Source organism: Diorhabda sublineata, chromosome 1 (genome assembly GCF_026230105.1).
Source record: "Diorhabda sublineata isolate icDioSubl1.1 chromosome 1, icDioSubl1.1, whole genome shotgun sequence".
Classification (NCBI taxonomy): domain Eukaryota; kingdom Metazoa; phylum Arthropoda; class Insecta; order Coleoptera; family Chrysomelidae; genus Diorhabda; species Diorhabda sublineata.
This window is the reverse complement of record NC_079474.1, coordinates 10,824,679-10,837,579: the sequence shown is the minus strand read 5'-3', so window position 1 is coordinate 10,837,579 and position 12,901 is coordinate 10,824,679. Positions and strand designations below refer to the sequence as shown.

Below are 12,901 nucleotides of genomic sequence, written 5' to 3'. Positions count from 1 at the left end.
TATTCACAGTGTTGTCATATCTCAAAATTTAAATAGCAACCTTCGTACTCGTCATGACTGTGAGTTAATTTCCTTCATTAGATCTGATTTTCACATTTCATGGGAATGTAGCAGAAATGGATTAGCAGGAGATTTGATAAGATAGTTTTTACTCAAACTAATTTTATTACAATACAAAACTATTAGCATTTCATTCAACTTAATTCTCTATAACTTCTATTGAATTAGGATATTTTTTTAGTGAAATATCTTGTTTATTCAAAAGTGTTCAGAGCATAAAAGACACTTTTTAAATTAAAAAAACAATGTGCTCAACTTCGAGATGATAATACTAGAACCCGGATAGTGTGGTAGCTCTCAGTTCAACATCATATTAATTCTTTCTCTTATATCTTGAAGACGTCCTTACAAATAAATTTTCAATTTAGGGTAGAGGAACTCATGTTAGCTATTGACCAAATCTTCTTTATTGAAATTGCTTAGATCTTTCTCATTCTTCATTAACGACGTGGAGTGAATTATTTTGATCATCATCCGAGGATCTAAACGAATTCTGTGAATATTTTTTTCGTTACCTGAAAATGTCTTGAAACTGTTATACTGATGTTGTTATTTTTCCCTCATAGAAGAAAATAAAAATCACATTACAATTTTCAAAAAATGACGTTGTTTTGTCTTTTATCGAAAGTTATCACTGGTAAAGTACGTTTTTGTTTTATAATGTGAAATTTATGTTCGTAAAACTAAAAAAAAAATGGTCGATAGAACTTGGATGAGGAAAATTTTTGCCGATATCGCCGAAGCGGCCGTTTTATGGTCCTATCACCCTATATATACTTACGAACCTACCTCATTGATTGGGAACACCACCGGTGGTTAGTACTTTTTGTTTTTTTTTTGTAGGAAATGGTCTATACGTTCATTTTGATAACCCTGTACATTAGACGTAAATATTTCGGTTATTTAGGCCAGCAACGTATACAAATACTGCTCATTCTGAACGTTAGAATCTGTTTTAAATTAAATTAAAAACAGAACCTACTAATGGACGAATCTCGCGTTAATTTAAGGCAGGATAGGCTTTAGCTACTTATACTTACTTTATAATTGTATATTTTTTTGAGACTCGCCTAATCGACAAAATGAAGCGATTACAAAATATTTAACACAATTAAATAGAAGATTTTATTATTATTATTATTATTATTAGACACGCCCTGGTATAGTAAACGGCGACCGGCGGTTATGTAAATTGATTTACAGCACAAATGTTTCTAGTTTAACCCAATTGTTTAGCTGAAATTTTATATGGTATAAATAAATTTTTTTTTACGATATACTCGAATAAATAATTTCTGTATTGTCGCCACGTTCGACGTTATCTTATCAAGCAGATAATAATTGCCCCGATGATTATCCCGTTTCGTATAAACCTAGCGAAACACCTGTTATTGGAAAAATACATTTTTTGTTGTTAAAGCGTGTTAAAAAAAATGTTCAAATCCGTCGGCGAAAAATGTTCTGCTGGCGGTAAAAACGGTCTTATATATTGTGTTTTGTCCACAGTTTTCCCTAATGTGCCGTCGCAGCCCGGAATGCCCTGCCAGGGCGAAGACAGTAAGTAGTTTTGTTTTTGTTGTTGTCCAATCTCCCCGACTAATTGTCCTTTCTTAATTCGATTTTTTTGGTACCATCGATTTCATAAATACTTAAACTGTATACCGTATAAGTTCACACCCCGATTTCGTTTATTTATTCCTTTTAGGGAGTATTTATAGGAGGGGGGCGCGCCGATGGAGGAAATTGTACAGGGTTAACGGTCACATATTTCAAGCTAAAAGATTCAACAGGGTAAGTAGTAATTTTGCCATATTTTATTTATTTTTATATATGAATTGAGTATCTACAATATAGAATAAGTTTATTTCAACTAATATTTAAAAAAAAAATAATAAAAATCACAAAATAAGTTAACATTTTCATAAATATCGTTGGTTTTCGGTACTTTCTGTATATATTTTTCGTTCCTGTTAATGAGTTTCTATCGTTATTACGGTTTTACAGTTGAATCAAAATAAAAATGCTCCAATTTATATTAAAGAGACCGCAAATCAACTTATTTGAATCACCCTATAAATTTATATTGTAGATAATTTCATTAATGTCGTGTTTTATCATTAAATAGGTGAATATCTTCGTGTATAATCGTTTGATGTTAAAAAAATGGATTTTATCAATTACAGTTAAAAAATATAGTTTTTATAACAAGCTGTATATTTATATTACTAAGAATTACATAAAAATTTTGTTTGTATTGACAAATATGTCATTTCAAAATCGTTTGTCGTCAAAAAATTTCATTTTTTTTATTATAGAACGGAAAAATATAATTTTTACGACACCCTGTATTTCTGTATTGCTCGAAATTCTATAAAAAGTATAACTATCTTATATTTAGCGTAATAACATACGTTTCAATGGTAAAAATTGGATATTTCATAGATTTATAAAAAAAGATAGATTTTTCGAATTATATGATTTTCCCCGTATATTTTTATAGTTTGAAAGGCTCACCTTGTACGTTTATCTTGACTAAAATGTTATAAAAACGATTCATTAAATTTCCTTAATGAATAAAACAGTTTTAACCCATTTAGAATTCTAAAAAAATACAATTGATGGTTTATTGTCAAAAATTTATGATTTTCCACATTAAAAGGTCCACACTGTATATTTGCTTGCTTAAAATTCAATAAAAATGGTGCATTATGATTTCCGTGGTGAATAAAATAGCTTAAACCGTTTTAAATTTCCAGAAAAAAATACTGTTCACTGTTTATTGTCAAAAAGCAATGTTTTTTCACATTAAAAGGTTCACCCTGTATACTTGATTGCTCATAATTTTATAAAAATCGTTAATTATGATTTTCCTGATGAATGCAACAGTTTATAACCATTTAAAGATGCAGAAAAGGATACATTTTATGAAAATCAGTTAAAAAACTATTTTGTTTCATGTTTAACGGACCACCCTGTATGTTTATAATACTTCAAACGTCATAAAAATCGTTATTTCTATTTCTTCCCCAAAGAATTTAATTTTAATTCATTTACGAGGCTTCAAAAGAAAATTATTAGTTGACAAAAAAAATATTTTCTCACAAACCCCGTATTCGTCGTATCCTTTAATAATTACAGAGTTATCACGATAAGTTTAATAAAAGAACAAATACTTTTAATTCTTTTGTTTTCTCTTTGTTTTCCCTTGGTATCTATAAAAGTACCACAAAAAAATTTTCCACAAAATTTTCTTTACATATTTTCGTAAAAAAAAAATGTATAAATAGGATTTTTGTAATATTTAAAAAGACCTTGGAAGTGGCTTTGTCAATTCTTTATTTTTAGTGGATACAAATATTTAGTATACGGGGGACGTATTAATAATTCGTTGTCTCTTGTAGAGAGCCTTTTGCGCTTATTGCAACGACAGGATTTGGGGATTGGGTCGACAAGGTTTCAAATGTATCCAATGCAAATTATTGGTACACAAAAAATGTCACAAAGCCGTAAATAAACCGTGTACCAGTGAACACCAGGAATCGATCATAAGGGAAATTCATAACGGAGAAGCGCAAGCGAACGTTACTCCCGTTACCGATATTATAAAATCGGAAATTCGCGATAGGGATTATCCGGAACCGCCGCCGGATGTTACCGGTAAGTAAATTTCAATTTAATTAAAAGTTTTTCCAATTTTTTTTCCAATTTAGGGGAATCCGTACCCGTGGAAGATCCCAATAAACCTGTCGACGATTTGGAACCTGGTTCCCAACGGCAATACTCCCTCAACGATTTCGAACTGATCCGAGTTATCGGTCGCGGGTCTTACGCTAAAGTACTGATGGTGGAATTGAAAAAAACGAAACGTATCTACGCTATGAAGGTGATTAAGAAAGCTCTGGTTACCGATGACGAGGATATCGATTGGGTGCAAACCGAAAAACACGTTTTCGAAACTGCTTCGAATCATCCGTTTTTGGTTGGGCTGCATTCTTGTTTCCAGACGCCTTCGAGGCTATTTTTCGTTATAGAGTTCGTCAGAGGTGGGGATTTGATGTTTCATATGCAGAGGCAGAGGAGATTACCCGAGGAACATGCGAGGTAAGTAATATATAATGATTTTTCTTTATTTTACAAATTTTTTCCGATTAAATACAATCAAAACAAAATATTGACATAAAAGAAAAGCGAAAAATATTAAAATAAGAAAAAAACCTTGAGAACTTGGAGAAATGGAGGAACAACAAAAAATTGGTGAGATAAGATGAAAAAAGATACGAGGAAAAACAATGGAAAAAACTTAAATTACAACAAAAAAAATCGAAAAAATACCAAAGTGATAAAAAAATGAAGAAGTGGGAAAAGAAAGAAAAAGTGAAAAACTTGGAGAAAAAAGATGAAGAAGGTTGCACAGGAAAACTGTTGAAAAAAAACTAAAACTTGACAAAAAATTTTAAACAAGAAAAAATAAAATTAGAAAAAAATTGAATAAGTTTGAAACAAAGAAAAAGCGAAAAAATTGGAGAAAAGAGATGAGGAAGAAGGTTACAGGTGAAAACAGTGTAAAAAAATTAAAACTAAACCAAAAAAATTAGAACAAAAAACCGAAAATGTACCAAAGTGAGAAAAACATTGAAGACGTGGGAAAACCAAGAAAAAGCGAAAAAATCGGAGGAAAAAGATGAGGAAGAAGGTTACAGGTGAAAGCAGTGAAAAAAAAAACAAAAACTAAAACAAAAACAAAATAAAGCACCAAAGCGAAAAAATACCAAAGTTAATAAAATTGAAGATGTCTGGAAACCAAGAAAAATCGAAAAAATTGGAGAAAAAAGATGAAGAAGATGGTTAGACCTGAAAACAGTGGAAAAACCTAAAATTAAAACAAAAAAAAGTGAAACAGAAAATGAAAAAATAATGAGAAAAAAAGGGAAAAACAAAGAAAAAGTGAAAAAATTGGAGAAAAATCATAAAATATTAAAGCGATAAGAATAAACGAAGAAGAAAAATCGAAAACGGTGGTAAAAAACTAAAATTAAAACAAAAAATGAAACAAAAAAATCAAATAGATGAAGAAAAGAAACAAAAAGACAATTGAAGAATAAGGAAAGCAACGTAAAAACATAAAATTGAATGGAAAGTAAACAAGATATTTCAATTATTCAATGTTATTTTTGAAAATAATAGAAGAAAACAGATTATGGTAAATGAGAAGAAAAGAGAAACAAAACACTAAAAAACGGAAAAAAACAATAATGACTATGAAAAAAATAATAGAAGAAATCGAAAGGGCATAGCATGCAATGAAAAAGTCAAAAAATAAATATTGAAAATAGTGAAAACAAAATTTAAAATATCACAATATTAAAAAGAAATACAAAAATTACAAAAACAATAAAAAAACGTATAAAATGAAAAAAAAAAAAAAAAAAAAAAATTCTAATAAATTATTTGTAATTAAATAATTTTTCGAAAAAAAAAACTAAATAAATTGTTCAATTTTCTGTTTGTTCGTTTGTCATTGTATCATTAATCGGACCGATCATTCGGTAACAACATTCCGGAAAAGGTTTCGACAAATCACCGGGTACCATCTTATAGGGTGGCTCGACAGTTTGGACGCCGCATCTAAAATAAAAAAAAAAAAAAAACAAAAAAAATATAATGGTGATCATTTATTGATGGATGTATATATAAATAGGTTTTACGCCGCCGAGATATCGTTAGCTCTCAATTTCCTCCATTGCAAGGGTATCATCTACAGAGATTTGAAATTGGATAACGTATTATTAGATCACGAAGGTCACATCAAATTGACAGATTACGGTATGTGTAAAGAGGGTATCAGACCTGGTGATACGACGTCGACGTTTTGCGGTACGCCCAATTATATAGCTCCCGAAATATTGAGAGGTGAAGATTATGGATTTTCCGTGGATTGGTGGGCATTGGGTAAGACGTTTTTTTTATTATAATATCCGTATAAATTTTTTTCTGAACACTGTATATATATATATATATATATATATATATATATATATATATATATATTTTTTTTTTTCTTTCATCTCAATTTTTAGTTGAATTTTGATTATTACAAAACATTGGGATTTTTAGTAAATTTTTGAAGTTTTTTGTGAATTTTTACAATTTTTTGATATCAAAATTCAACTTGAAAAATATCGTAAACTGTTTATTTCTTTTCTATAATTTTTTAACGCTATTTGTAGATTTTTCTTGATTTTTCTCATTGCAAATTGATTATTTAAAAAAATTTGAGAGGTTTTGTATATATTTGATGATTTTTTGCGATTTTATGGTTAGGTTAAAATTTAGTTCTTTATCCTTATATTAGTTATTGAAGTTGTAATAATCTATCTATCTATCTATCTATCTATCTAAACTCTTTATTTGCACCTTTATTGTCGATTTTTCATATTAATTTTTGTATGTTTTTAATTCAGTATTCGGAAAATTAAAAAAATTATTGTTTCTTATGTTTTTCTGCATTTTTTAGTGATTTTTTTTTAATTTTGTGAAATGCAAATTCAAAAGTTGAAAAATTTGAGGAAATCTGTATGTTTTAGATGTTTTTTGCTAGTTTTTACGATTTTCTGATACTTATATCAGTATTTAAAAAAGTTTGTCTGTTCTGTACATTGTTTACTGGAGTTGTGACCATTTTTTTGGACATTTTCTATATGTTTTTAGACGTCTTTGGTACTTTTTTTCAAGATTTTTTCATGGAAATTGGATTACTAGAAACATTTGTAACATTTTTTGATAATTTTTAAAAAAAATTTTGACATACAAATTCACCTATTGAAAAATTTAAAACGTTCTCATTATTTTTCAAAAATATTTTGCTCTATTTTATACATTTTATTCAAGATTAAACGGATATTAAACAAATTGAGACATTTACATTTTTATCAATATTTTTTCTGAACTTTTCATTTTTTCTAATTAAAATATACCAAATTCAAAAATTTGGTACGTTCTGTTAGTTATTAAAATTTTTCACCAAATTTAACAAAAAAATCTTTTAAGTACTTTTTTCAACATTTTAAATAATTGGATCATTCTGCTCATTTGCCAGCATTTTTATTTTTTAATTTTCCAATATTTATGATTATCAAATTTCGACATTCTATATATTCTGTATCAAATTCGAAAATTTTTTTCGATTTATTTTCGAAATATTTTACATACCCAGCTAGATATATATCCCCATTTTTCCTACAAGTCGCTGTAGCGCATTCGGTTCGTATTCTTTTTATTTCTTCGAAGTTGAAAGCTCCAAGATTGTAGATGGTTGTGTAACAATCTCCTAGATGTGCTAAAATAACATCATCAAAAATCATTTATTAGATTATCTTTGATTTGTATCAGGTTTTGCATCATTTTTTTTATTGTCGAACAAAAAGTTCGAAAAAAGCTTCGAGAAACGAAAAAAAAAAAACAGCAGTATTCAACAACGTAAATAACTATCAAAATGAAGAGAAAAAAAATCAAGTTGAATTGATTATTTAATTTTTACTCATATTGTATTCAAACTTTTTACCTGTTGCCGGATCCCTTCTAATAATCGCTGTCCATCCATGCACTGTGAAAATTGCACAAAGAAAACAAAAAAATAACAACGTACTTTTCATATTGTTGGTAAATCGAAAGTTATATGCAGAATATCGAAATGATGATGATTGAATTTAGTTATTAAAATAAATTATAAAATTATAGCAAGAAGTCACGGGTCGTTTAGAATAATGATAAGAATAAATGAAAATAATCAATCGAAAGATAGAGTATTTCTAATATATTAAATTAAACTAAAAATATAAACATTATAAATAAATTTATATTGTGAAAACTTTTGAATAATTCGTTTATAGACATTGTTGAATTGAAAAGTAACTACCTAAAACATCTGATAAATACTCTAAAACATTTAAGAACAAATAAAAACTACAATAAAACATTTTAAAACAAGTGAAAACAAGTGAAAACACAAAAAACACAAAAAACGCTTTAAAACATCTGAAAACAAATAAACAATACAAAAACCACTTCAAGACAAATAAAAACTAGAAAAAAACCTTTAAAACAACTGAAAAAAACTATCATAATAAATAAAAATTACAAAAACCACTTCAAGATAAAAACTACCAAAAAAAAATTTAAAACAACTTAAAACATGTGTAAACTACAAAAATATTTTAAACTAACTGAAAACAAAAAAAATAATTTATCAGAAAACTACAAAAAATATTTTAAACTAACTGAAAACAAAAATAATTTATCAGAAAACTACAAAAAAGATTATAACAATTGAAAACAAATAATAAAAACTACAAAAAAACACTTAAAACAATTGAAAACTTTAAAAAACTACAAAAAACACTTTACAACAACTGAAAATTCATAAAAACTACAAAGAAACACTTTAAGGTAATTGAAAACTAATAAAAACAGTTTAAAACAACCGAAAATACATAAAAATTACGAAAAAACATCGATAAACTTTGAATGTTGCTAAGAAACAAGCATATACTTTCAAAAATCGAGTGAAAACATAAAAAAACAATTCATAGTACAATGAACACGTTCATTAATTAATGAAAAGTACATCAAAACTTTTTTTAATAAATTGTCTTGGTTTTAGGTGTCTTTTGATATAAAATCAGTTTAAAATATCTTGTATATTTATCAAAATATAATTCAACACACTAATGAAATAATACTACTCGTCTAAAATGTATTTAAATAACATAAAATAATAGAAAATAATAAACAGACTGGAAACTTTTAAAAAACAACCTGAAAAATTGATTCAATAAAATTCAACACCTGAACATTTAAACTAAAGAAAACTATTAAAAATATTGATGAACAATTGTGAAACAGCATGAAAAGGGTCTCAAAATGAACGAAAATTTTCAACCAAAAATAAAAATTGAGATTGTAACGTTACAGGTTTCCTTTTTCCCTCATACCATTTTCTATAATATTTTCCATTTATAAATTTTTTTTAACAATACAATTTTGAATGGCAGAGTGAAAATTCAAAATAAAAAATAAAACGTAGATGAAATCGAGACTCTTTATTTTTATAGGAGTTTTGTTATACGAAATGTTGGCCGGTCGTTCTCCATTCGATATAGCCGGCGCATCGGAAAATCCCGATCAAAACACCGAAGATTATCTTTTCCAAGTCATATTGGAAAAAACGATCCGTATCCCGAGATCTTTAAGCGTAAAAGCCGCCAACGTACTCAAAGGATTTTTGAATAAGAACCCAGCGGATCGATTGGGATGCCACAATCCCGAAGCTTTCGTCGAAATTACCGGCCATCAGTTTTTCAAAAGCATCGATTGGGATATGGTCAGTTATTACGCTCATTCTCATTTATATACTCAAATAAATATATTTTTTTTCATTTATTATAGCTCGAACAGAAACAGGTGCCGCCTCCGTACAAACCCCGATTAGATTCCGAAAGAGATTTAGCGAATTTCCCTCCGGAATTCACCGACGAACCGGTCCATCTAACGCCGGACGATCCGTAATAAACAATCTAATACCCCTTGTATAATTAATTTTTTAATTTATTTTTTTTTTCAGACGCGTCATAGAAAAGATCGACCAATCCGAGTTCGAGGGATTCGAATACGTCAATCCGTTATTAATGTCGTTGGAAGATTGCGTGTGACATAACGTCTTGTGCGCTTTACATCCTTTCAACCTGCCGCCGCCTCCACCGCCGTCGATAACTCACCGTTATCCGCCTCCGTTATTACCGCCGCCGCCGCCGCCCAATATCGGCGATTCCATTGTTTCGAGCGGCGTCGGTAACGGTAAATACTACGACGACGTTAGGCCGCAACAGGCCAAATCTTTACTTCAAAATATCTTTTGCCTTCCTCTCAACTAGTGCTTTAGCGTGTGTCTATTCGAAAAACGAAAAAATAAAAAAATTGTTTATTCGTATTTTTGATAATGTTTATTTGAATTTTCGTTTGTTTCGATTGAAGAAATGTGTCCGTTGTTTAAAAAAAATTGTTTTCGGTTAAAAATTGCGTAGACTCTGAATGCTCGATTTTTAATTCGATTCCTTTCATTCGATTTGCCCCAGTAGAAATTTATACGTTTGTCGCATATAAATCACTTTAAATTACGTCCAATTACGTTCAATCACTTCAAATAACTCTCAGTCGATTCTAAACTTTCTTAATCACTTCTAAATTACGTTTAATTCCATTAAAATCACTTTAGAACGCTTCTAATTGTATTTAATCACTTTTAAACCGTTGATCATTGATTAATAATTGTTACAAATCACTTTAAATCACTTCTAAATCGTTTTTAGACGCTTACAATAACTTTCAGTTGCTTTTCATTCCGTTCCATCGCTTTTAATTTATTCCAATTATATCACTTCTGATCACTTATTAATAGTATTTATTTCCTTCCCTTACAATCTTTTTCACTCGCTCTTCATTCCATTCAATCGCTTCTGTTTACTGTCAGCCACTTCTAATCACCTTTAGCCAGTTCAGATCACTTCTAAATCACTATTAATTCCATCATAATCACTTTAAATCGTTTCTAATTGTTTTTAATCACTTCTAAACCATTGATAAATGAGTTAAAATTGTTACATATCACTTTCAACCACTTCAAATCGCTTTTCATTACATTCTATCGATTTTAATTCATTCCAATGGATTATATTCTTCCTTTGTCAATCCAGATCACTTCTAAATCGCTTTCGTTTATTTCTCATTCCATTCAATCGCTTTTATTTATTTCTCATTCCATTCAATCGCTTTTATTTATTTCTCATTCCATTCAATCGCTTTTATTTACTCTCGTTTGCTTCTAATTTCTTTTAGTAATGTTAAATCACTTCGAAATGGCTTTTGATTCTATTATAATCACTTTCGATCGCTTCTAGTTGTTTTCAATTACTTTAAACCATTGATAAGCGAGTTATAATTGTTGCAAATCGCTTTAAACCAATTCAAATAACGTCTAAATCGTTTTATTCCTTTACAAACGGTTTTAGTAGTTTTTTATTACATTAAATTGCATTTATTTAGTTACTTCAGATCACTTGTAAACAGCTTTCAGCTACTTTTTATTCCATTTAATCACTTTTAATTACTGTCACTTGTTCCTATTTTCTCTTAGTCACTTCGGATCGCTTCCAATCGGTTGTTATTCCGTTAAAATCGCTTGCAAATTTTCTATTCATTTCTAAATCCTTTTTTATTAACTTTCAATCACTTTTCATACCTTCAGATAATTTCTAATCACTGTTTATAAACTTAAAATCACTTTCTATTGCTTCTAATTAGTTTTAATCACTTCGAAACAGTTGTGGAATGAGTTATAATTGTTACAAATCACTCAAATTACTTTTAAATCGCGTTTTATTTGGTTATTATTACTTTTAGTCGCTTCTAATTACTTAAAAACGCTTCTGATTACTTTTAATCACTTGCAACGTTGTTTTTTCTGTTATAATCCTTTCTAATCATTTCAATTTCCTTCACATACTTCTAAATCGCTTTTTTTTTTCTTATTATCACTTCTGATCACTTTTAATCGATTCTTTAATGTATTTGTCGATAGAAATTGTTTGAACAATCGAAACACGACACATGTTCGTTCAGTTTTGTGTGAAATGGTATAGCAAAGATTTATTAAATTGATTATCAAATTTTTTCAACTTTGGATTAAAACGGAACATTTACAAAAAATTACGAAACTTCTTAAATATGGTTTCTCCAGCAATATTTTATATTTTAGATAAAGATTCAAATAAGTATCGATTATACAATTTCTAATTACTATCAATCAAGTACAGTCGATTCAAGTAACTTTTGATCACTTGTAATCATTTTTAATCGCTTTTGATTGATTATTTTTCATATTATGACTTATCAACAGATCTTAAACCCTTAAATGATCACTATAAATCAAACCAAATCACTTACAATAGATTGAAGTGTTTAATATTTACTTGTGATTGCTTTCCATCACTTATAATTGATTTATTTTTTTAAATGATCACTTAAAATAGATCCAAATCAGTTTTAATTGATTAAAGTGCTCTATAATTACTGCAGATTGCTTTCTATCATTTACAATTGATGTATTTCCAAAAAAATCGTGCCGTGACCGTGATAAATCGATCACTCATAATCGATTAATTTTTATAAATGATCTCTTAAAATCGCTCCAAATCACTTATAATGGATTAAAGTGTTCTACATTTACTTGCAATCGATCAAAATCGATCCAAATCACTTATAATTTATTGAAGTGTTCTATAGTTATTTGTGATTGCTTTCGATCGCTTATAATAGATTTATATCCATAAATGATCACTTAAAATCGATCATAATCACTTATAATCGATTAAGCGTTCTATAATTACTTGCAATTGCTTTCGATTGCTTATAATTGATTTATTTTCATAAAAGATCATTATCAATCGTTCCGAATCACTTGTAATCTATAGAAGTGTTCTATAATTACTTGCGATTGCTTTTGATCGCTTATAATTGATTTATATTCATAAATGATCACTTAAAATCGATCCAAATCACTTATAATCGATTAAAGTGTTTTATAATTATTTAAGATTGCTTTCTATCGCTTATAATAGATTTATTTCCATAAAAGATCACTATCAATCGTCCCGAATCACTTATTATCGATTTAATTTTCTGTAATCACTTAAGATCGATTCTAATCACTTTCCATCCCTCATAATCGATTTTCTCCCGTAGAAAATGGAGTTTGAATCACTCGTCTTCAATTACAATTCAAATACAA

General features: G+C 28.5%; 2 protein-coding genes across 6 annotated transcripts in view; one reads left to right on the top strand and one right to left on the bottom strand.

Annotated features, from left to right (window-relative positions):
- LOC130441661 (atypical protein kinase C) overlaps positions 1-12,901 on the top strand; it is a 27,376-nt gene extending 14,475 nt beyond the window's left edge. For 4 of the 5 annotated variants that reach the window (XM_056775447.1, XM_056775455.1, XM_056775443.1 and 1 more), the window contains 8 exons: positions 1,567-1,617; positions 1,766-1,851; positions 3,462-3,717; positions 3,771-4,161; positions 5,759-6,009; positions 9,171-9,439; positions 9,505-9,620; positions 9,680-12,901. In XM_056775447.1, the coding sequence (XP_056631425.1) occupies positions 1,567-1,617; positions 1,766-1,851; positions 3,462-3,717; positions 3,771-4,161; positions 5,759-6,009; positions 9,171-9,439; positions 9,505-9,620; positions 9,680-9,767 (1,508 nt within the window). In that variant the 3' untranslated portion in view covers positions 9,768-12,901. Of the gene's footprint in view, positions 1-626; positions 876-1,566; positions 1,618-1,765; positions 1,852-3,461; positions 3,718-3,770; positions 4,162-5,758; positions 6,010-9,170; positions 9,440-9,504; positions 9,621-9,679 lie in introns of all 5 variants that reach the window. The other variant, XM_056775461.1, reaches the window with a different exon arrangement.
- On the bottom strand, positions 4,167-7,781 carry LOC130441703 (uncharacterized). The gene is made up of 3 exons (XM_056775489.1): positions 7,622-7,781; positions 7,270-7,396; positions 4,167-5,685 (listed from the first exon to the last, which is right to left on the bottom strand). The coding sequence occupies exons 1-3, from the start codon at positions 7,710-7,712 to the stop codon at positions 5,553-5,555; spliced, it is 351 nt and encodes a 116-aa protein (XP_056631467.1). The 5' UTR covers positions 7,713-7,781; the 3' UTR covers positions 4,167-5,552.